Below are 25,772 nucleotides of genomic sequence, written 5' to 3'. Positions count from 1 at the left end.
TTAAATCGTTTTTGACTGCACAGAAATTAATTTGGCCAAAAACCCCCCACCCCCAAACTTAAGCAATTAAGTTTTTTTTCAAACATCGATCTTTTGACGTCACCCCTTATCGGAGAGGTTTTTCCAGGATTGGAAGCCGTGGGAATGTAAATCTATATCTTTCTCTGTACTGTGCCCTTATACATCGCCTCTAACTCCTGAAAACAACGGTAGAAATCAAAAGCACGCGGTCCATTCGCAAGCAAAGAGTTCAAAGATAATTTTCCGCATGGGGGAAAATTTGGCCACCGATGAAATTTTTCGTCTCAAAGCGTTAAAGTTGAGTATGCGAAATCTGTGTTGCTTGAAGCCTTTTTGTTTGCCAAGGACCTAAAAGTGGGCCACCTGATTGGCCCAAACGATGGCATAGTGTACATTGAAGATACTATGATATAACATTATCGAAAGTCATTAACTAGTTTTATTTCAGCAAATTCCTTATTTGCATATGTAATGAACATTTCTAATTAGGGATATATATCTGAATTGACTCAACCAAAGTTGATGAATCTTGCTACATATATTTCAGATACTATAATACATGTTATTGAAATTCATTAAGAATTTTTGCTTCAGCCAATTTCTAATTTACATATTTGATGAACTTTCTTAATTAGGGATATTTATCTGTATTGACTTGACCAAAGTCGACAAAACTTGCCATGTACATTAAAGATACTATGATACAAGATTATTGAAAGTCATTTGACATTTTTATTTCAGCCAATTCCCAATTTGCATATTTAATGAACCTTCCTAATTAGGGATATATACTGGCATTTACTTGATAAAAGTTGGCGAAACATGCTGTGTACATTGATCATTATACCAGGTTATAACAGTATAGCTAATAAGCTTTCACGGTTTGGCATATAGAGCTTGAAGGACTTGACCAAAGGCAATTACACATGCTATATTGTGATACAATGACAGTACTCAAAGAAATTAATTATTTTTATTTCAGCTAATTACATATTTAATACTTAATGACCTTTAGAATTGGTCTGTGGTGAAATTCATTATGTTAATCATAACACTTTCAATGAAGTTGCAAACATGTAGCAAAGGTTCAAACTTGCACATGAATGCAATATATAATGAAACACGTAAGCATTTTCAGTTCACATCTGGTAAGTAAAAATTATTCTAGACTTCTCTTAAACCACTGGCCCAATTGCTCTCAAATTTATGTTGGATATTTGCAAGGGTGTTACCCTTCTAATTTGTTTGAATTGGCAAAATTACCGTTTAGGGGCAATTTTTGTCATTTTTGGTCAAAAAGTTGTAAAAAATCTTTTTTCTTTATAACTGCTGGACAGACAGCTTTTATATTTGTTTTACAGTTGCCCAGTGATGACAGCAGTTGGATTTGTGGAAATTGTCCAGAAAATGTGCAAATTTGTATTTTTAAGACAATTTTGTCGTTTTCGGTCAAGAAAACTTGTTCTCGAAAACTACTTGTCTGATAGCTTTGTAATTTGGTATAAAAGTCCTGAAGGATGTTATCTCACTGCTCAAAGTGTTAGGAAACCCCAAATTTATATAATTTAGGCAATTTTCTCAGTCTGTGACCTCAAATGACCTATACCAACCTAGGATATATTGCGAGACAGTGGTTAAGGCTGTGAACATAATTTTGTCATATTTGGTATGAATTCGTAGTGAAATTTGATCCTGAAAACAAAGCTGAGGTTAATTTTTTCATTTCTGACCAATGTTAACAACTTTTCCATGTAAGACACACAAGAACTGATAAGAAATTTCAATCCAGGATAATTCCAGATGTCATAATCACCCCCCTCCCCACAGTGGAAAGCATTTCACCATGTGTAACTAACTTAAGTGCTGTTTACATTCGAATGACAGCACTGATAGCATTTTAAAAATCCCCAGGGTTCAAAATAACTCACCTACTTTACATTTCTGCATTCTACCATCTTTTCGTTTTGTCGAGCCTTCTCTGGCTGATTTTTTTCAGTGACATTTGTTAATAATGTATGTACAGTCTGCTTGTCCCTTTTCTGCAGAAGTTGATATGTATGTTTCTAAAGTTTACCTCCAGTACCTATATTGCAGACCTTATTTGCTTTTGTCATTCTTGTTTTTCTGGTTGTACTGTGTAGAAATCTTGTCATAACATGAACGCAGAATTTTGCTCCACTGAACAGATAGAAACAGCATTCATCGTTGATCTTTGTACCAATATTAGTATGTACCAATTCCAATAAAATGTGAGCAACATCGTATCATTGTCGGTATTTTTAACTTATGAATAAAGTATGAAGTGACTATGTATTGCCATGGTCCTGTACTTCTTCCTTGACACCTTCCATGCTCTAAAAGACTGAAAAATTGACATGATAATGCCCCCTGAAACCAAATGTGCAAACAGAAAACAACTTCTGAAGGAGGTAACAGTTTAAAGTGGCACTCCCACTCTGTAACATTTTTAAAGCACATTTTTTTAATGCCAACGGTTGATATTTGACTTGGCGACTGCGCGCGGATCATGAGATATCGATAAAAACATGTCCTCAAAAAAGTAAAAGTTTGAATTCCGGTGGCCCACCTAAATTCAGCTTCTGAACATCAAACGTTCGGCACTTGGGCCATTGTCAACTAAGCTATGGAGTACGAGTCTACGCTTGCGCTGCTGTATGCCAAAGTACTTGCATCGGTGATCGGTCATACCCCTTGGGGGAAGCCGAGTCTTACTGACTCTGAGACAAAACGGAAAACAAAGTTTGATTCCACCAGAATTCACATAGATGACTAGCACAGTTACGTGCGGTTGATTCATAGCGGCCGCCGAGTTGTATGCGTAGACGCATACCACTTGCGCGGCGTACTGTGTGGCAGACGACAAAATGTAGTCATCAGAGGCGGCTAATATTTGACACAAAAAAACTTATGTTTATGTGGTATAGGTTAAAAATATAGTACAACTGATTTAGAATAATGAAAACGACAAAAACTAAGGAGAAGTTTTATAAAACTTACCTGAGGTAATGGCATAATGCTGTATATAAAGCCTTTGCAGTGGGAAGTAAATTAATTGCGTCGTTTCGAACTTGTTGTAGACTCCCTAGAATATCGTCAATCAGCACAACAACAAACCTTTGGGGGGGATTTCGGGTCAAAATCAGAAACGATCGGGATGTGAAAAATACACTCGGGAAATGACATGTTTTTAACGATATCTCGCGATCCGCGCGCAGTCACCACATCAAATATCGACCGTTGACATTAGAAAAATGTTTTTTAAAAATGTTACCGAGTGGGAGTGCCTCTTTAATCAGACTTAGATAAATTATACAAATATAAAAAAAAACATCCTCCTTTGATGCTGAAAACCACTGGCATACCAGCAAGCAACAGCATTAACACAACACCGAAACAGTATGTGTTAACTCTCTCCTGTGCTTAGCGCTAGAACATTAGAAATGATCACTCTGACTTCTTTAAACAGAAAATAAAATCGGGTTATTTTAAAAAACATGGTCTGGCACCGGTCCCAGATTGCAAAAAATAACAATCTGGTACTGGTCGAAGTCCCAGATGGCAAAAATTCTAATGTGGGACTGGTCCCAGAAAACCAAATAAACCAAATCTGGGGCCAGTCCCAGATAGTCAAAAACCCCAATCTAGGTCCGGTGTTAGATACCCAAAAACACAATGTGAGACTGCGGTTCTCAAGATATTTGAGTGGACGGACATCCTCACAAGATATTTGAGTGGACGGACATCCTCACAATCTGGGACCAGCCCTAAATAGTCAAAAACCCTAATCTGGGAGCAGTCCCAGATTGTATTGTTAGCTACTATAGTCTATAGTGTATAGAAGCAATTGGGATGGGTGTCCGCCCGGCGTCCGTCATCAGTCAGTCTGTCTGTATGTCCGTTCAGTCTGTATGTATGTATGTATGTATGTATGTCCGTTTGCGAGGATGGCCATCCACTCAAATATCTTGAGAACCGCAGTACTTACAGACTTGATATTTGTTGTATAGATGCAAAATATGATTATGACAAACTGTGTTTTTCGTTTTTAGCTACTATAGACTATAGTCTATAGAAGCTATTGGGATGGGTATCTGTCTGGCATCCATACGCAGTCTGTATGTATGTCACTGCATGAAAACCCAATAATTCAGATAATTCACATTAATGAGTTGCCTGTATTATAGTATAATACACGTGAATTCACATGAATCCACATGAATACAGGCTTCCTGAATACAAAAAATGGATTCTTGACTGTATTCATCTGTATATGCACTCTTCAGCTAAAATACAGGCAATAATCCATGTTAATACAGTAAGTATTATAGGGTTTTTATGTATGTATGTATGTATGTCCTTTGGGAGGTGTCCATCCACTCAAATATCTTGAGAACCACAGTACTTACTGATTTGATATTTGTTGTGTAGATGAAAACTATGATTTTGAGAAACTGTTTTTTTATTTTTTGATATTGTTGAAAATATGCAATTTAGTGCCAAAAAAGGCGTTTTTTGGTAAAAAATCTTCTTCTTCATAACCGCTGGTCAGACAGCTTTGTTATTTGGTATACAGGTCCCTAGGGTAACCCAACTTATATTTATTCAAATTGTAATGAAATATGCAAATCTGTGTTTTTAAGGAATTTTTTTGTCATTTTGGTCAAAATTTTATTTCATCAAAACGCTGGTCTGACAGCTTTGATATTTAGTATACAGGTTCCTACAGATCAACTAAATATGATATATGGAATATATGACGAAATCTGCAATTTTGTATTTTTTGGTGCAATTTTTGCCATTTTTGGTCAAAAAATGTTGTTTCTCAAAATCTACGTGTCTGATGCCTTTGATATTTGGTATACAGGTTCCTAGGGGTTGTCTTAGTGTGATATATTGAAATTTGATGAAATCTTCAAGTTTTGTATTTTTGGGTCAATTTTTGCCATTTTTGGTCAAAATATTTGTTTCTCAAAAGTTACTCATCTGATAGCTTTGATATTTAGTGTACAGGTTCATAGGCTTTATCTTAATGTAATATATTGAAATTATGATGAAATCATCAATTTTGTATTTTTGCAGCTAATTTTGCCATTTTTGGTCAGGCCATCCTGAAATGAGCTATCAAAGATATCCACCTCTGTCAACTGTTGGGTCACTTGTTTTTTCAAAACCGCTGGTCAAACAGCTTTAATATTTGGTTTACAGGTCCCTAGGATGACCTTAGTGAGATAATTTCATACAATCAGGAAATACTTAATTTTGTATCCATGTCTATAGTAGCTTCAGGGACTTTGGCCCTATGTTTTTTTGATGTTGTTGAAAATATGCAAATTAGCTCAAAAAAAGCCATTTTTGGTAAAAATCTTCTCCATAACCACTGGTCCAACAGCTTTGATATTTTGTATACAGGTCTCCAGAAAGGACCTAATGTACCGGTAGATACGTTCAAATCGTGATGAAATAGGGAAATTTGTATTTTTTAAGGCATTTATTGTCATGTTTGGTCAAAAAATCTTTAAAAACCATCTTCTTCGAAAGTGCTAGTCAGACAGCTTTTATATTTGAGATATATAGGTCGCGAGGGATGACCTATATCAAATTTGTTCAAATTTTTTAGAAATATGCAAATTTGTGTTTTGTCTATATACCAAAGATCAGACCTCTAGCTGTATTGGCTTGCCCAGAATTTGATATGTGCATAATTAATGAGGTGCAGGATGTGGCGTCATAAGGTCTCCCATCATACCAAATATGAATGGTGTAGCACTAGTGGTTACTGAGTTATGGACAAATATGTATATTTGAGGTCAAAGGTCATCTAGGTCATGTGTCATTTTGTGAAAAAATTGTTTTCCATACTTATCCCTATATACCGAAAATCAGACCTCTACCTCTAATGCCTAGCCCAGAATTAGATATGTGCATGATTAATGAGGTATAGGATGTGCTGGTCATGTGACATTTTGTTAAAAAACCTCAACACTGATACTTGTCCCTGTGTACCAAAAATCAGAACTCCAGCTCTAGTTTGAAACCTGGAATTAGTATTATGTGCATTATCAATTAGGTATAGAAACATGCTGGGGTCATAGGTCAAGTTCATCCTCAAAATTTTGATGTGCAGGTTGGTCTACTGTTCGTTTTTGTTCAGCAGTCACTGGCCCCATTGAACTCTTACATAGTAAAGCCATTGTATAGCTTAGCTGAAGAGGTATTGGGAAGGTCAAAGGTCATTGAAAAATCAGAAAAATAATACTTTAAAAATCTTCTTGTCAAAAACGGCAAGGTGAAAATTCTTGGAATTTGGTATGTAGCATCTAGGTAGTATGATCTAAGAAGTTTCTATTCAGATTTTCGATTTTTCAATTTTTATGCAAATGAGTTGTGATTAAAATTTTTATTAATTAATAACAGGCAGGTCATGTGACCAATCAAAATATGAAGGGTCAGGTGCACCAGTACTCAGTATGCCTAATAAGCCCTGCAAGTTTGAAAAGGCTGTGTGCAACGGTTTGTGAGATCTAGCTTTACAAAGAATTTACGGAAGAAGAAGAGGAAGTGATCCTGAGTAAATACAGTAGGGGACAAGCCCCATAGGGCTTTGTCCCCTAATTAATACATCCAAATTGTGATTAAATCTAAAATTTTGTATTTTTAGGGCAATTTTTGCCATTTTTGGTTAAAAAATTTGTTCATCAAAAAATACTTCCTATGGGTTAACTTAGTGTAATGTATTGAAATGGCAGCTTTCTATGCTTGCTATTGATGAATATCTGTGTATATAGGTATCTGCAAAGACCCTCGAGAAAAACGGGACAGGCAACTGTTATAGAGAACAAAGGGTCTGTGGGATTAGCAGCGTGTGATCCTACTTGGAATAATTAAGAGGTGTTTATGGGTCGGGGACGGAATGGAGCTGGACCCGATCAAATGCACAACGTCCGGTTCATAGACACTGCATGCGGGTATACGGTAATAATGTTTTTGGATCACAAGTTATTTCGGATTACCCGCAAGTCCATTTTTAGAAAGAAAAGTGTTACAACTATTTTGAAAAGAATTTATTAAAATGGTTTTAAAGTACATTTTACATATTGGTAGTGAGAGTCGATGGAACTAGGAGTCTGCAGGGAGTCAGTATGTTGCTGTAAAGTGACAAAGTTCGAATAGAAATCCGAAACACATATCACTGCAGTTCCAGACTTGACAGCAGTTGACATCACAGAGTTGTTTACATTCTGCAATCGTCCGTGTATCTCCGAATTTTCCCTCGTTTTTGCGGTTTTTAAACCGTCGGAGTATTTTCTGTGTGAGGAGTGCTCCATGATTCGTTAAAGTATATATGTTAACTACTGAAATGTTGTTGTTTGAAAACTGTGAACGGCCAAATTTGGGAGGACAGTGCTTAGCTTTGTGTAAATGCATGTCTACCTTACCGCTTCTGACTCCACCAACCGTTGTAGAGTCCCGATTTATGGCAAAGTTTCGCCTGACAGCGAAAGTCAGTGTTAAAAATGTATTTTCTAGTACTCTGCGGTTGTAGACATATGTAGCATATCCAAACTTTGGTGTTTCTGTAGGCTAAAACAGTACCAAAATGTTATAGGTCGTGTACTCCAGCTCCGATGGAGTAGTCATTTTTAGCTACCGTAGACTATAGTCTATAGAAGCTATTGGGATGGGTATCCGTCCGTCGTCAGTCTGTATGTATGTATGTATGTATGTATGTATGTCCGTTTGTGAGGCGTCCGTCCTCTCAAATATCTTGAGAACCGCAGTACTTACTGATTTGATATTTGTTGTGTAGATTAAAAATATGATTTTGAGAAACTATTTTTTTTATTTTTTGATATTGTTGAAAATAGGCAAATTAATGCCAAAAAAGGTGTTTTTGGTAAAAAATCTTCTTCTTCATAACCGCTGGTCAGACAGCTTTGTTATTTGGTATACAGGTCCCTAGGGATAACCCAACTTAGATTTGTTCAAATTGTGATGAAATATGCAAATGTGTATTTTTAAGGAATTTTTTTGTCATTTTTGGTCAAAATTTGTATGTAATTCTTGTACTGTATAAACCCTATCAATTCACCCAGAAAAAAATAATTAATATGATTTTAAATAATTGAATTAACTAGGAAATCATCAAAGCCAAAATAATTTTAGTGTGCAATTATCAGAAAGTTCAACTTTTTTTGACAGTTCATAGTGAAATGCTTACCATCTTGGAGGATTAAAACATGTAAAGGCAACTTTCCTGAATCCCAACTTTGATATATTCTGAACCACCATTTATGTTATCTAAAAGAAATTGCTCATAATAGTTTGTCATGATAGGGTGGTCAAATAAATAGAGATAGAGAAAGTTCTAATTTTCATTTATGGGTAAGGATAAAATAAGATTACTTTTTGAGGAAAAAAATAGAGTGGTCAATTAAAAGAGTGGTCAAAGTGATAGGGTTTTTGTGGTAAAGCTGGGCTGTAAGATTCCTCATGTGCTATATATAGCAATTATGCAATCTGTGTAAACAGTGCAATGAAAGTGTAACGTGATTCCTTATAATGCTTTTGATGACCTTGAACTTCTTAAGTTTCAAACATTTGTCTCTTCAGTGTGCTTTCTCTGAGTACGTACAGTCTCAACTTATTCAACAGAACTTACTTACAATGTTAATTTGAAAGTTAAAATGTGCTTGGTTAATAGGATGAAAATACTGATATTAAAAGATAACCAGCTTAAGATTCTTTATAACCTGACAGATATGCTGTTTTTTTATGACGTAAATCTTGATTTAAGCAAGCCTTGTTTACTTTAATTAGAATGTAATTAACTCTCGTTTATTTGCTATTATAGACTAATATAGTCTGATGAAATATGCAAATCTGTATTTTTACGGAATTTTTTTCCATTTTTGGTCAGGCCATCCTGAAATGAGCTATCAAAGATATCCACCTTCTTCATCAATACATGTGTCACAAAAGGTTATTCTCTACATAACACAGCAGAGCTCTGTCAACTGTTGAGTCACTTGTTTTTTCAAAGCCGCTGGTCAGACAGCTTTAATATTTGGTTTACATTTCCCCAGGATGACCTTAGTGAGATAATTTCATTCAGTCAGGAAATACTTAATTTTGTATCCATGTCTATAGTAGCTTCAGGGACTTTGGCCCTATGTTTTTTTCAAAACCACTGGTCAGACAGCTTTAATATTTGGTTTACAGGTCCCTAGGATGACCTTAGTGAGATAATTTCATACAGTCAGGAAATACTTAATTTTGTATCCATGTCTATAGTAGCTTCAGGGACTTTGGTACTATGTTTTGTGTAGCCTGATTTTCGTCAAATTTTGCGTGACAGATGAAATAAAGGTCAGATTTTCGTTTCGCAGGACTGGGGAAGTGTAGACCCATCTAACTTGTAAATGTTTGTTGTTAGTCCCCACGGACACCGTCCGGGGGGACTTATAGGTTTGGTCATGTCCGTGCGTGCGTGTGTGCGTGCGTGCGTCCGTGCGTGCGTCCGTCCGTCCGTTCACGCCGATATCTCAGAGATGCCTTGAGCGATTTCATTCAAACTTGGTACAAGGATTATCACCTATGCCATACATATGCACGTTGATTTGTTTTACGATCCGATTCAATTTCGCCGTCTGGCAGCCATTTTGTTTCCTGTATTTGATGTCGATGCGTATGTTCATGCAAATTTTTCAGTGATGCTAAGAGCAATTCCATTCAAACTTGGTACATAGATTACTCTATATGTTATACATGTGCACATCAATTTTTGTTTTGATCTGGTCTAAAATGGCTGCATGGCGGCCATTTTGTTTCCTATATTTTACGACTGTGCGTTCGTTCACGTAAATTTCTCAGCGATGCCAGGCGCGATTGCATTGAAAGTTGGTACCTATATTAATCCTTATCACATATATGCACGCTAATTTTTGTAATGATTCGATCATAAATGGCTGTGTGACGGCCGTTTTCTTTCCTGTATTTGATATCCATCCACAGGGTCCCCAGGTATGATCCACAGGCATTCCAGGATGAAATTAATATTAATGCTGTGTCCATGCATAGGGGCTCATGAATGCAGATATCTGAGATATTCCTGTGCCAATTCTTTTTAAACTTGGTACAAGGATACTACACTGTGGCATACATATGCAGGTCCATTTATATTGGTGTGGCATGCATAATTAGGTCTAATTTGCATAATTCGAGATTAGAGCGCTGTTTCTGGTACAACTGTACCAAATCTGATGAAACTTTGTGCAGATGGTTTTAGTCCCCACGGACACCATCTGGGGGACTTATAAGTTTGGTCATTTCCGTACGTGGGTCCGTGCGTGCGTGTGTGCATACGTGTGTCCATCCGTTCACGCAGATATCTCAGGGATGCCTGGAGCGATTTCATTCAAACTTGTTACAAGGATTACTTCATATGTCATACAGATGCATGTCGATTTGTTTTGTGATACGATCCAATATGGCTGCCATGTGGCCATTTTATTACGATTTTTTCATGTACCGTATATAGCCATTACTCAGGCATGTTTCAACCGATTTTATTCAAAGTTGGTACAAGGACATTGACCAATGACATAGATATGCACACCAATTTGTTTTGTGATACAATCCAATATGGCCGCCTGGCGGCCATTTTGTTTTGATTTTTTTTCATGTACAGAGCCATAACTCAGGCATATCTCAACTGATTGTATTCAAACTTGTTACAAGGACATTGACCTATGTCTTACATATGCACGTCAATTTGTTTTGTGATACGATCCAATATGGCCGCTAGGCAGCCATTTTATTACGATTTTTTCATGTACAGAGCTATAACTCAGACATGTTTCAACAGATTTTATTCAAAGTTGGTACAAGGACATTGACCAATGTCATAGCTATGCACATCAATTTGTTTTGTGATACGATCCAATATGGCCACCGTGCGGCCATTTTGTTACGATTTTTTCATGTACAGAGCCATAACTCAGACATATCTCAACCGATATATTGAAAGTTGGTACAAGGACATTGACCTATGTCATACATATGCACATTGATTTGTTTTGTGATACGATCCAATAAGGCCGCCATGTGGCCATTTTATTATGATTTTTTCATGTCCTGAACTACAGCTCAGACATGTATCAAGCGAATTTATTCAGAAATATTTTTATCACTGACCTTATGAAGAAGACTCTATCCTCTCTGAGGACCTGCAATCAAAGTACCCATTAACAAGTGGGGACTGTGTCATCAACGATGACTTGTTTCGGATATTTTTATGGTAGGGAAAGTAAACTTAAGATGTCGATACCCAGCAAGAGTTTTCTTTAGCGTCTATGGCTAAATGTTCAGTGTTTTTATCGTCTGTTGTTTTCCTGTTGGCTTCGGCTAGAATCCAAAATGTGATCTTCATCGTTACCAGAATGTTCACCATGAATGGTATCACAAAACCCTAAAAATTCTCTGTGTTATTACTCGGAACGTGCCATGCAAGAGCAAAGTGTACATATTCAGAACGTCAGTTTGATCGTTAATGAGATTCAGTGTTAAGTACGAAGTATTGTTGTCGGGGACCGCTTGGCAAATAAACTTAATATATTCCAAGATGGATTGCACAAAGAAACCACAGCAGTTGCCTGTCCCGTTTTTCTCGAGGGTCTATTGTATCTGTAAGTATGAGCCATACTGAAACAATTCTTCTGCCGTAAGAACACACTGTATTGCCATGGAACCTTTGCTGTCAGTACATCTGGTATTATGCTATGTACATACTCTATGCTGTCCATGTCAATAGTAGCTTCAGGGACATTGGCCCTATGTTTTGAAAACTTAGAGTTCCATTTTGCGGTCCCAGTTTGCATTTTTAGTACCTGAACATACCTGTTTGTGTGCAGAATGTATAATTCAAAAGGTATCTGCATGCCTTCTTCAATAGAAAATTTCATATATACACAGATTGAAGTGGTCTTATAATGTATATTGATGATAATTTGATAATGAGATAACTGATTTTGTTAACGGCATGCTGTGTATTTATTTCTCATGTACTTTCAGGGTCATGTATATGCATCAAGAAATGACTTGAAGAGTGATTGCTGTGGGTGGCTGTGTTTTACAAAAGGCATGTTGTTTTACCAGTTAGTATCAAGTGCTGATGGTGCAAGAATTCTGATGAATCTGAATATAGAGACATTGGAAGAGGAAAAACCATTCCACATTGAAAGTGAGTTAATGCATAAATAACAATGACATTGTGTCAATGTTTAATATACAAATTACATGTGACAGGTTATTGTCACAATCCCATACAACAGGTCATAAAAAGATTACAGGGCAAGTTATCTACATTCATATCAATTGTTTACAGCTTGAAGGATGTCCTACTTGTCCTTTGCAGTCAATTCATGAATTGCTTTTCATCGGAAACTTTTAACTTATTATCACTAAATTGCAAGAAGGGGTAGCAAAGGAGGTCTGAGTGATAAATAAATCATGTGGGATAGATAGCATTGAATTTCAAATTCATCTGCTTTGAATTCTTTGGAGAAGGAGACATAAGACCTACACATCTACCCCATGGGCATTTTACTTCGTTGATCCAGATATCGTCACAGGATCCTATAAAAATGCGTTGATTTATCGTAGACTTTATTTTCTGACGGATCATAAGACAGTGCATGATCCTAATGGGCAAGAAAAAAGTAATTATTCAAAACATTTTCTCTGTCGGCATGCCTTACTACCGTCGCAATCAGCTAGAACTTGGTTTGCCATATGAACTTTGCTGAGATTCAGACAACATACACAATCAAAATGCTACCTCCGTTGTTCAAGATGGTCACAAAGTTGCAAATTTGAAGTGAGATGTAGCACGGTCACTTTCGAATATCATCAATCGTGACTTGTCAGTCAACAAAAAGTACTACTTAACGGCAAAGAAGAGGGTATTAATCCATTTGCCAAGAGTTGGCATGGCACAGAAATGTCATGTCGGTTTTTTTTGGCAAATAAGCATGAGATTCATCTCTGAACGCTTTTTATAATGTACCAGCCCTGACGTTCGATCGCGATGTCACCGTAATGATCATGGCAGTCAAAGTGAACATGTACAAAAGTTGGATCATGTATTTTGATGAGCACGCAACAAAATTTGCCAGTAAATGAACAGAAACCAATAAATATGAAATAAATAATTACATATCTGGTATATTTCGACAAAGATATATTTTTGACGTAGGAATATGACGCGAAATCAGCCGTGTTGTATGTGTTGTACGTTTTGTACGCACAAATCAGTGATAGGCGACCGTCTTGGCCGTCTTGATACATGATGAAGAATGCCATGATACCAAAGTTTACTTTATGTAAACAGACCTGATCGTTCCAAAATCACATGTTAAATTAAGATTTAGTGAAAATCCTTTCAAATTTCTTCATCATTAGTGTGTTCGGCCTAGAAAATTGAACTGACAGACTCAAACTTGAGCTTTCAGTGAGGCTGGTCAACTCTATGCTCCATGATGACTCCATTCGAGCGGCTGTTGAACTTCAAAATCACGTTTGAGCAATCAACAAAAGTCTTTATTTTCTGAGCAAATATCCTCTAAAAATACCAAAATATATATTTCTATCAAGAAATGGCCAATAACTTGTCACAAAACCATTGTCTTTAGGATGTATGGCAGAAAAAAGCGTTCTGAATGTCTCTCACTTTGAAGTGGGTTCCAAGGGTAAGGAATGGATTTATTTGTCAGATGACCACTCAAACGCGGGAAATCAAGTTCCAAACTTTGCCTTAGTGAACCTCAGTACGTGCACAGATATATCCGTGCATGGCGCTGAACGTGAGTTGGGTGTATACGGATATATACGGGCATGGCGTTTTTAGGGTTAATATACTGGTATGATGTAATACTCAATACCGTATCATCCATTCCTTGTGTATATCAGCATTTGTGTCACTTGAGCTGTGTCAGAGCCTGTGCCACAAATGACATGAATGATGACACAATACAGGAACAGGTGATATTAGTCATTAGTTATTTTTGCTTTCATATATACTGGTCCATTCAATTATACTCTCTTCAACAGATTTAGTCCATTCAATTATACTCTCTTCAACAGATTTAGGAGCCGGCAAGGAGAAATCTGTTATGTTCAGCAGTGATGACTATATTGGTGAAATACTTCCCGGAAGAGATGTAAGTTATCATCAATGAAAAGCAAAAATGCAGCACTGTAGCTTCTGGTTGCTTTACATGTGTTAAGCACAGGGAGTTTTACCAGGATCACAGTATATATGACTCCAATATTTGGTGTTAAGATGCAACATTAGTAAAAAACCTATTGCCTGGTCATGAGGGCTGTAGCGTTTGTTTATCATCTCGAGGGGCCATGCATTCCCATTCTATTCCCCAGGGGGTACAGTTAAGTGTTTCTGGTAACAAATGGCTACAAGGGGTAATCTTCAGTGGAAACATATAATTTATGAATGAAACCTTTTTACATACATTTCGGCATTTATGCACATGGTAAAATAAAAAGAAGAGTCCGAAAAATTAATATTTTCCCTTTAATTTGTAATATTCTGAGCATGGGCATATTGTGTTACAATATAACAACACTATGAAATACTGACTTTTATTCTTATCTGTGCGTGAAAACTTAGGATAACTGAAATCTTGTGAAGAAATCACCTCTTTTTGACAGAACTTGATTTTGAAGTCAAAGATTGCCACAGCTAATTTCCTTGTTTGTTGCAAGCAAATCTTGGTCAGATGTTGATTACAGAATGAATACAAATACAAATTCAGTCATGCTTATCTGTTGCTGTATCGGTAGAGATCTAAGTTGACAACGGATTTGCAGTATTTATGCATTTACTATCAATACATTAGCTAGAGATTCTGTGATATAATATTTGTCAACTTATCTTGATTGCCATTACAGGAAGGTTTTCAAGTTTACATGTACAGTCCGACAACGTCGTCAATGACGTGTGTCAATGAATTGCAGTTTAAGTTAGCGCGAAAGTGTATGGAGGTATTTGGATATTCAGTCATTGACCAGCAGAAGGATGTGCACACTATAAGTGAGTTATCAATGTTGTTATTAAGTCTTATCAGTGTTGTCAATAGGTCTTTATCAATCTGTAATTTCTTAAAGTATCATCAAAGTATTTGATAAAACTGCAGGATTTTTTATAAAACCGGGGGATAATTCTCTGATGTGAAATGATAATTGAGTAAATTTGTATTCATAGTGCAATGTTTCATTGATAGAAGTTGTTCAGTGATATGGAATTATTCTCATTCATGCTTGTCAAAGCAGTTTAATATATTTAAAAATAACCTACTTTGCAGGCAGTAGTTCTGCTATCAGTGATTTGTATTGAAGAAAGATTGTTCTTTAAAACCGAAGAGCTTTTATAGTAATATGTTTAATGGCACAAACTGACATAAATGGACATGAAAACTCCATCACTCTCCTCTCTGTCCACTTCCACAAGAATCAAACTAATTTCTGATGTTTTTTCCAGAAATACGTAAAATGTCAGAAGCAGTATCAAACAGTTAGTGGAAAAGTTTATCATGCTTTTAGTAAGCATGCAATTTTAAGGTGGCTAGAATAGCTAGAACGTCAGTTAAAATTTGAGAAAATAATAACAGTTTTTTGAAGCTTATACTGATAAAAACTAAATTCACGGAAAAAAATGAAGGTCACGAGGTAAGAATACATGAAAAACTGCACAGAAAGTTTACAAGAAATACATTATTTTCGCTTTTGCCGGGCAGTCTGAGTGTATGCTCTGTCAGGCCATGACTGTTGTTTTCTCTGTGGGAGACTTCCTCCATATGTTTTGTATGACCACTACTAAACATGTATTGGCACGAAGACACTCAAAATTCAACAACATGATGAGCTTCAAAGAACTACTTGCTAAACGTCAACAAAGAATTTCTAAGATAGGGGAAGTAAACCAGTTTTTAGCTCTCATTTGGTATACCAAAGAGAGCTTATTGTATAAGGTGAATCATTTCATTTGCATCTCATTTATATGTCGTCTGTGAGTATGTATGTATGTATGTATGAATGTATATATGTATGTCCGTCCACAACAAAAACTCCTAAACCGCAGCACCTACTGTCTTAGTGTTTTGTGTACAGGTGCACCTAGGGGTGGAGATGTGCATTTGTTCAAATGAACTTGTCAGTGTCAAAAATATGCAAATGAGGAGAAAAAAGGAAAAACCCTGCAAATTGCTAAAACTGTGTAACCGGCATGCAGGTTCATTTAGGTATTCTAAAATAGGTGTGTTCTTGAAAATTACTCGTCAGATTGCTTTTATATTTGGTATATAGGTTGCTGGGGTTAATCTTCATATGATACACCAAAAAAAGGTTGAAATAGGCAATTTTGTATGTTTAGGGCAATTTCCTGCATTTTTTGGTCAAAAAATTTTTTGTGTGAAAACTACTGATCTGATAGCTTTGATATTTAATGTACAGGTTCAAAGAGTTTATGTAAATATAAAATTAGGATGAAATCTGCAATTTTGTATTTTTGGGGCAATTTTTCTCATTTTTTGTAATTTTTTTTTCTAGAAAATTACTCGTCTGATTGCTTTGATATTTAGTAAACAGGTTCCTAGGGTTTATCTTAATATGATATATTGAAATTAAGTTGAAATCCGTAATTTTGTATTTTGGGGCATTTTTTGCCATAAGGCAGTCTCCATAGACTCCAATGTATAAGGCAGTCTCCATAGACTCCCATGTATAAGGCCAAGAAAAATAAAAATTTAGTTTCTCATCCTATTCATATTGAAAAAAATATGCAGTGACACAGTTTTTAGTCCCCACAAATAAAGTCCAGGGGCTTATAGATTTGGTCATGTCCGTCTGTGAATCCATCTGTTCACACAGATATCTTAGACACTTTGACAAAATGTCATGTGACCTTGGTGACCTTTGACCCCAAATATACATATTTGTCCATAACTCAGTAACCACAAGAGCTAAACCTTTCATATATGGTATGATGGGACACCTTATGACGCCACATATTGTACCTCATTAATTATGTGCATATCTAATTTTGAATGACCCAATAGAGCTAGAGGTCTGATGTGTGGTATATAGGGATAACTTAGCAATACAATTTTTTTGACAAAATGTCACATGACCTTGGTGACCTTTGACCTCAAATATACATATTTGTCCGTAACTCAGTAACAACAAGTGCTACACCCTTCATATTTGGTATGATATTATGACCTTATGACGCCACATATTGTACCTCATTAATTATGTGCATATCTAATTTTTAGCGAGCCAATAGAGCTAGAGGTCTGATTTTTGGTTTATGGGGATAACTTAGCAAAACAATTTTTTGACGAAATGCCATGTGACCTCGGTGACCTTTGACCTCAAATATACATATTTGTCCATAACTCAGTAACCACAAGTGTTACACCCTTCATATTTGATATGATGGGACACCTTATGACGTCACATATTGTACCTCATTAATTATGTGCATATCTAATTTTGAGCGAGCCAATAGAACTAATGGTCTGAATTTTGGTATATAGGGATAACTTAGCAATACAATTATTTTGACAAATTGTCACGTGACCTCAATGACCTTTGACCTCAAATATACATATTTGTCCATAACTCAGTAACCACAAGTGCTACACCCTTCATATTTGGTATGATGGGACACCTTATGACGCCACATATTGTACCTCATTAATTATGCACATATCTAATTCTGATCCAACCAATAGAGCTGGATGTCTTATTTTTGGTATATAGGGATAACTATAGGATAGAAATTATTTTGACAAAATGTCATGTGACCTCAATAACCTTTTACCTAAAATATACGTTTATGTCGATAAATAAGTAACCACAAGTGCTATGTCCTTTATATTTAGTAGGATGGGAGACCTTATGACAACACACGCTTTACCTCATTAATTATGCACATATCTAATTCTGGGCAAGCCAATAGAGCTAGAGGTCTGAATTTTGGCATAAAGGGATTAATTAGCGATACAATTTTTTTTTCAAAATGTCATGTGATCTTGATGACCTTTGACCTTTATTATACATATATATGCATAACCTTTGCTGAAACTGATAAAGAAACAACTTCCAAACAAAGACATTACACTTTGTTAAGTTGTCTGCAACCCCCATCTGTATCACAGTGATTTTAATCTAGACCCACTTTTTCAACAGGACTCTCCTCTCAAAGTATCAAAGTACCCTTGAACAAGTGGGGACTGTGTCATTGACAATGACTTGTTTATTTTTAGCTCACATTTGCTATATCGATGTGAGGTTATCGTAAGAGCTGAAGTTGGTGTCACAAGCTCAAGGTTCATAAAAGCTATTAAATATTGTGTATACACTCACTCTGGCTTGCCACGTGTAACCAAATGTGAGCACAGTGTTACTTTGATGCTATTTTTTACTTCTGTGAAACTGCTGCCATGAAAATTAACATTTGGTTTCATTCAGCTGCAGCATGAGAACGTCGGGTTGCGAAATCTGTGATTGAATCGTCAAGTTTCTTTGGTCTGCCATGAAAATGCTATAAGTAATCAACATTATTGAGTACTCAAACTAATAGTTTTTAACATAATGGACCGTAGTTCATCATGTTATTGTGATGGGGTTGAGTGGATGTCGGACAGTGAAAATTTTCTGTGAATGACAAAAAGTCAAAAACTTCAGAACAGACTGTGTTGATATTTGGTACAGATGTTTAGATCATGTTCAAGGTTCTGATTCCTCAAAATGGTGCCAAACGGATCAGTGGTTAGATAGATATGGGAAATTGTTGACCCCCCTTTTTCAACTAATTAGTTCCAGAGACCAGCTCTGGAACTGTTAGTTTTTGCTCACTTTCCTTCTTTCTTTCTTTCTTTCTTTCTTTCTTTCTCTATTTCTGGTATTACTACCATAGAACATGCTATCTCGGACGGGTTTTACGGGCATTTCTTGTTTGTTTATTTATTTATTAGCTCCCATATATGCATATGTATATATGCAAATGGGAGGTATTCGTATAAGATGGAAAAATGTCGTCTGTATGTATGTATGTATGTACGTATGTATGTATGTATGTATGTATGTATGACTTACATCTTGAAATAAAAAGTAAACTTGGAACGAAGACATCATGTATGCTGCCGATCAACAGAGTGGCATGGCATAGCATAGTGAACTGTCTGTCACCACCCCAGCATGCATTGGCTGCACGTAAAAGCAACTCAACTTTCCAAGATCAATTGGTCAGTATCTTGAAAACAGCGACATAGCAATGAAAAGTGTTTTAGTCAGTGGTAAAAACTCTTAACAGATGAAGCGTTAATTGCTTTTAATCACATGAAAATGCATGTGAACAGAATGAAAACCCAGATTGCGTGCGTGAATGACAATTGCGGATATGACATTAGAGTGGGACACTTCTATTTTGGTACCGGGGGTGAGCAGGGTCAGAGAACCCTTATAAACGTACTGAAAAAACATATTTTCCTAGCGATGCTGTCACAGGAACTTCGATGTCTCATTGTTTTACATCTTTTAATAGTTTCTTTGATCTGAGCAGTTTTTTGCTCACGTGTTTACACATGTGAGCATATGTCGCAGCGATGTCTGTCTGTCTGTGTGTCTGTCTGTCTGTTGGTCCATTTTCTCAAAAACGGCTGAACGTATTTCAGTCAAATTTGGTAGACATCTTCAGAATTCAAATGGCTAGAACTGAAAAGGTTTTGGTGGGCGTGGCTTGGATATTAATGAAGTTATGAAAGTTTTAATTTTTCTGTTACGCCGCGTATATGACAAGTGAAAACAATCGACTGTTTGAGGGCGCTGTGAAATGTGCTTGTCCAGGTTGGCTACAGCTGCAGCTGGATAGCTCTGGTTTCAACCACGGTCCCTCCGTGTTTCAACCTCGTATTGAACATTAAAAATATGATATTTTATTACTCATTCAACTCGCTATTCAAGATAAAGTATCGTTTAGCAAATTAGCTTTATCCTTGGTAATTGATTGTTTCCCTCGCTGCTCGATCGCCAGAAATGAGTACATACGTTCTTAGCCCTGCGTACGATGCTGTGTGTTCCGCTACAGCTAATAGCCCCGCTCACCACAGCCCTGCAAAGGCCCGTACGTAGAGTTGGTGACTTCAAATCCATTTTTGGACTTGACGTAAAAAGCCAAATTACTGCCGAAATTCAGCGTTCTTGGGCCCAAGTCATATCCCTGCCTACCTCAGCTACTCGATCGCTTCCAAAAATGCCAGTCTTTTATTCTTTTTTCGTAAATAACCGTCGATGTCGGCAACTCTCTCGCTAGCCCTGCGTACGTACGCAGTGTACGCTGTGCATTCCCTGTGTGCGTTCCTAACACACAGCGTACACTGCGTACGTACGCAGGGCTAGCGAGAGAGTTGCCGACATCGACGGTTATTTACGAAAAAAGAATAAAAGACTGGCATTTTTGGAAGCGATCGAGTAGCTGAGGTAGGCAGGGATACGACTTGGGCCCAAGAACGCTGAATTTCGGCAGTAATTTGGCTTTTTACGTCAAGTCCAAAAATGGATTTGAAGTCACCACTCTACGTACGGGTCTTTGCAGGGCTGTGGTGAGCGGGGCTATTATTAGCTGTAGCGGAACACACAGTATCGTACGCAGGGCTAATACGTTCTCTACCTAGCCTCATGGCATGGAAGTGCTGATGAATAATATTACTTTGGGTCAAAGGTATTGAAGTGTCCAATCAGGTTCGTGCACAGAGTCCAAGGCCATGACCTACTTCATGTACTTCTGCACTGTTTTGATTTTGCTTCGCCAAGAAACGTATTCGTCATTGTCCATAGAAGTATGTTTGCTCTCCTTTGAGGTTGTTTGTGAAACAAATTCCGGGATAGGCCTTGGAATGCATACGATCGGCATCGCGGCAGTGCATGTAGCTAGCCCTACGAGTATGGCGAGAGTGTCCGGCTTTGGCTACGCCGCCTCCCACCTCCGGCAGGCGGCGTAGCCCCCGGCGTAGCCAAAGCCGGACACTGTCGCCATACTCGTAGGGCTACGCATGTAGCGTACCATGCTTGTGTAACTGCCGAGCTCAACGTGCATTCACGGTTGATACTCGTGTACAATCATGATGTGTTCAATTCTGATGAAGATTCATAAGTCTTACTTTTGCAGTCTTTTTTCCGTACGATAATCCCGACAATACGTGTTACTGTTAGACGAGGTGGCCATTTTATGATTCAATACTGCACAGCTACATAGCGTCACTATCGTGTGATCGAGGTACAGCATTGTTGAACGGGATACAGAAACTCTGCAGAGGGAGAAACGATCGTTGACATGAACAGTCAATGTACTTCAGCACGTAGTCCGCAGATAGCGGATCGGAAAATAAACGTGTCCCAGTAAATAACGGAATATTTATGTACATTAACTCGATATTAATCAAATTTCCAGCTCATCGCAAAAAATGTATTGCAAAGATTAATTTGTCACTGACAAATACTGCACTGTATGGAAAAAACAGTCTGTAGAATAGTTCAACCTCAAGTGGTATTACCCGAGACAAACACTTGTGTTGTCAATTTTGATTTCATTTCATAAACTTCATACTTCATCGAGTATCGTGTATTTCAGCCTTTGTGAAGCCATTTTATTGATATTTTCAATTTTTGTCTTGGCTTTGTTGTGGAATATGTTGAATCGTCTCCGTGGACATGTAGGCAAAAGTGTGACGGGTCGAAGTGACTTGGGTACCTGGGGCCGACCAAAACCAGTGTGAATTACTGGGGTCAAAGCGGACAGCGGCCGGATGACGTGTTCCCCAAGCGAACTACCTTCAGAAGTCTGTTTCATCGCAAAAAACGTCAACTTTTAAAACCCGTCATTTATTTACTGATGTTATTCTCAGCATCACAAACATATACGCCTCTGCTATGTATCACAGCAAATAGTTATATTTGAGCGCCCCGTAAATGGGATCCTCGTTTTTTTGCGAACCCGGAAGTGTGTCTTGCTCAATGCATTTCCTACCCATAGCGAGGGAAACTGCCCGCGTTCCCATGCTCCCATGCACCCTTTTTCAATGCCAGTGCAACGCCATCTGTGCAAAATTTGTTGTGGTATGCTCCCGTGTGATGGAAAACCTCTCTTATTCTAACAATGACGTAGTTGACTTTGGACTTCGATTTCGTAAATGTGATGTCCATGCAGTGAGTTTGGGTTGGCGCGCTTATAATGCAATCTTTGCCCGCCTGCGGTCCGATATCCCGCATTTATTAGCGATATTTATCTGTTTTGACTTGACCAAAGTTGGCAAAACTTGCTATGTACATTAAAGATACTATGATACAAGATTATTGAAAGTCATTTGACATTTTTTTCAGCCAATTCCCAATATGCATATTTAATGAACCTTCCAAATTAGGGATATATACTGGCATTTACTTGATAAAATTTGGCGAAACATGCTGTGTACATTGATCATTATACCAGGTTATAACAGTATTGAAAGTCATTTTGCATTTTCATGTCAGCTAATTCATAATTTGCATAATAGCTAACAAGCTTTCACGGTTTGGCATATAGAGCTTGAAGGACTTGACCAAAGGTAATTACACATGCTATATTGTGATACAATGACAGTACTCAAAGAAATTAATTATTTTTATTTCAGCTAATTACATATTTGAATACTTAATGACCTTTAGATTTGATCTGTGGTGAAATTCATTGTGTTGATCATAACTCTTTAAATGTAGCAAAGCATGTAGCAAAGGTTCAAACTTGCACATAAATGCAATATATAATGAAACACGTGAGCATTTTCAGTTCATATCTGGTTTACTTTAGCCAATACCTTATTTGCAAATTTAATGAACTTTCCTAATTAAGGATATTTACCTGTCTTGACCAGACCAAAGCTGACAAATTGTTTTGTACATTAAAGATACTATGATACGAGATTATTAAAAGTCATTTAACATTTTTACTTCAGCCTATTCCTAATTTGCATATTTAATGAGAACATTTCAATCAATTCCTTATTTGCATATTTTAATGAACTTTCCTGATTGGGGATATATATTTGGATTTAGAATTAATCTGTGGTGAATATTATTCGTTATGTTGATCATAACACTTTCAATGAAGTTGCAGAAATGTGGCAAGGGTTCAGTTTGCATATAACTGCAATATATAATGAAACACGTGGGCATTTTCAGTTCATATCTGGTTTGCTCACGTGTTTACACACGTGAGCATATGTCGCAGCGATGTCTGTCTGTGTTTCTGTCTGTTGGTCCGATATCTCAAAAACGGCTTATCAGATCAGAATCAAATCTGGTACATATATTCAGTTAGTAAATGGCAAGAACTGATTAGTTTTTGGTGGGTGTGGCTTGCATACTTTTTGCTCATTTGCATAATTAATGATTTTAGAAAAAACGGATGTACATTAAAAACAACTACACACAATTTGATGAGATGTACTACAAATGTTGATCACACCCAGATATATCAGCAGTGGGAACCATTAAGGGGTGACATGAAAGATAGCTGCTAATTTGCATATTTAATGAACTTTCCTAATTAGGGATATATGTCTAATTTGACTCAATCAAAATTGACCACATTTAGTATGTATATGAAAGATACTATGATTTAACATTATTGAAAGTCATTAAGCATTTTAATTTAGCCAATTCGTAATTTGCATATTTAATGAACTTTGCTAATTGGGGAGATATATTTGAATTGACTGGACCAAAGTTGATGAAACTTGCTACATGTATTGAAGCTACTATGATACAACATTTTTGAAAGTCATTAAGAATTTTTACTACAACCAATTCCTAATTTGCATATTTAATGAACTTTCCTAATTAGAGATATATATCTGAATTGACTTGACCAAAGTTGACATAACTTTCTACATATATTGCAGATATCATGATACAGCATTACTGACAATCATTAAGCATTTTTACTTAAGCAACTTCCTAATTTCCATATTTAATGAACTTTGCTTATTAGGGATATATACTGGGATTTACTTGATCAAAGTTGGCAAAACATGCTATGTACAATGATGATTATACCAGGTTAAACAATACTGAAAGTCATTTCACATTTTTATGTCAGCTAATTTATAATTTGCATATCTAATGAGCTTTTGCAGCTAGGCATATATGGTTTGAAGGACTTGGCCAACGTTAATTACACTTGCTATATAAAGTGGTGATACAATGACAGCAGTCAAAGAACTTTAATATTTTTATTTCAGCTAATTACATATCTATATACTTCATGACCTTTTAGAATTAATCGGCAGTGATTATTGTTCATTGTGTTGATCATAGTACTTTCAATGAAGTTGCAAACATGTGGCAAAGGTTCAAATTTACACATAACTGCAATATATAATGAAACAAGTGAGCATTTTCAGTTCATATCTGGTACCAATTGTATCGGCATATTTGTTGATTGTCTGGAGATGAGTGGGTAGCCATGTGGCCTCGGTTTTCAAGTTCAACGGCCTAGGTCCGATGTCTCCCCTCGTCTGATATACATTTCCGTGTGTTGTCGCCCCCGTATGTATCTGTTGCATTTTTACCGTACATGTAGGCATTTGTAATCTGTGTACTGTAATGCCCTGGACTGCCTTGCTTTTAGTTAGTTCCAGAGACCAGCTCTGGAACTGTTAGTTTTTGCTCACTTTCCTTCTTTCTTTCTTTCTTTCTTTCTTTCTTTCTTTCTTTCTCTATTTCCGGTATTACTACCATAGAACATGCTATACACAAATTTAACCTTAATTACCCAGGATGCATTGCGACACGCTTATGACGTCATCACTCAGCTCGGACGGGTTTTACGGGCATTTCTTGTTTGTTTATTTATTTATTAGCTCCCATATATGCATATGTATATATGCAAATGGGAGGTATTCGTATAAGATGGAAAAATGTCGTCTGTATGTATGTATGTATGTACGTATGTATGTATGTATGTATGTATGTATGTATGTATGTATGTATGTATGTCCGTCCACATCAAAAACTCCTAAACCGTAGCACCTACTGTCTTAGAATTTGGTGTACAGGTGCACCTAGGGGTGGAGATGTGAATTTGTTCAAATGAACATGTCAGTGCCAAAAATATGCAAATGAGGGGGAAAAAAGGAAAAATCCTGCAAATGGCTAAAACTCAGTAAGCCTTGGTCAGATATGGTTGAAACTTGGTATGCAGATTTCTTTAGGTATTCTAAAGTATGTGTGCAAAAATTGGGATGAAATTTGTATGTTTGTATTTTTAGGGTATTTTTTCCGTTTTTAGTCAAAAAATCTTTTTCTCTGAAATCGCTGGTCTGATTGCTCTGAAACTTAATATTCATGTTCCTCAGGATAACCTCAGTCATGCTTGTACAAATTGTATTGATATTGTCATATTTGTAATTTTGGGGCAATTTTCCCAATTTTTGATATAAAAAATTTTCATCCAAAAACTACTGATTTGATAGCTCTGATATTTGGTATACAGGTATCTAAGATTAATCTCAATATAATGTATTGAAGGTATGTTGAAACTGACAATTTTTTTAGCTCATATTTGGTTTTATATATAAATACTAAAAAGAGCTTATATGATGACTGTATGTCTGTAT

At 36.7% G+C, this 25,772-nt stretch overlaps 1 protein-coding gene across 3 annotated transcripts in view; it reads left to right on the top strand.

The window, feature by feature from the left end:
* LOC139130331 (E3 ubiquitin-protein ligase MYCBP2-like) overlaps positions 1–25,772 on the top strand; it is a 688,708-nt gene that overhangs the window by 158,320 nt on the left and 504,616 nt on the right. For all 3 annotated transcript variants that reach the window (XM_070696083.1, XM_070696082.1, XM_070696081.1), the window contains exons 8-10: positions 12,112–12,280; positions 14,182–14,258; positions 15,007–15,148. In XM_070696083.1, coding sequence (XP_070552184.1) covers positions 12,112–12,280; positions 14,182–14,258; positions 15,007–15,148 — 388 coding nt within the window. The remainder of the gene's footprint in view (positions 1–12,111; positions 12,281–14,181; positions 14,259–15,006; positions 15,149–25,772) is intronic.

Source organism: Ptychodera flava, chromosome 4, assembly GCF_041260155.1.
Source record: "Ptychodera flava strain L36383 chromosome 4, AS_Pfla_20210202, whole genome shotgun sequence".
Classification (NCBI taxonomy): Eukaryota; Metazoa; Hemichordata; class Enteropneusta; family Ptychoderidae; genus Ptychodera; species Ptychodera flava.
The sequence above is the reverse complement of the archived record's forward strand: the minus strand, read 5'-3'. Positions and strand labels throughout refer to the sequence as shown.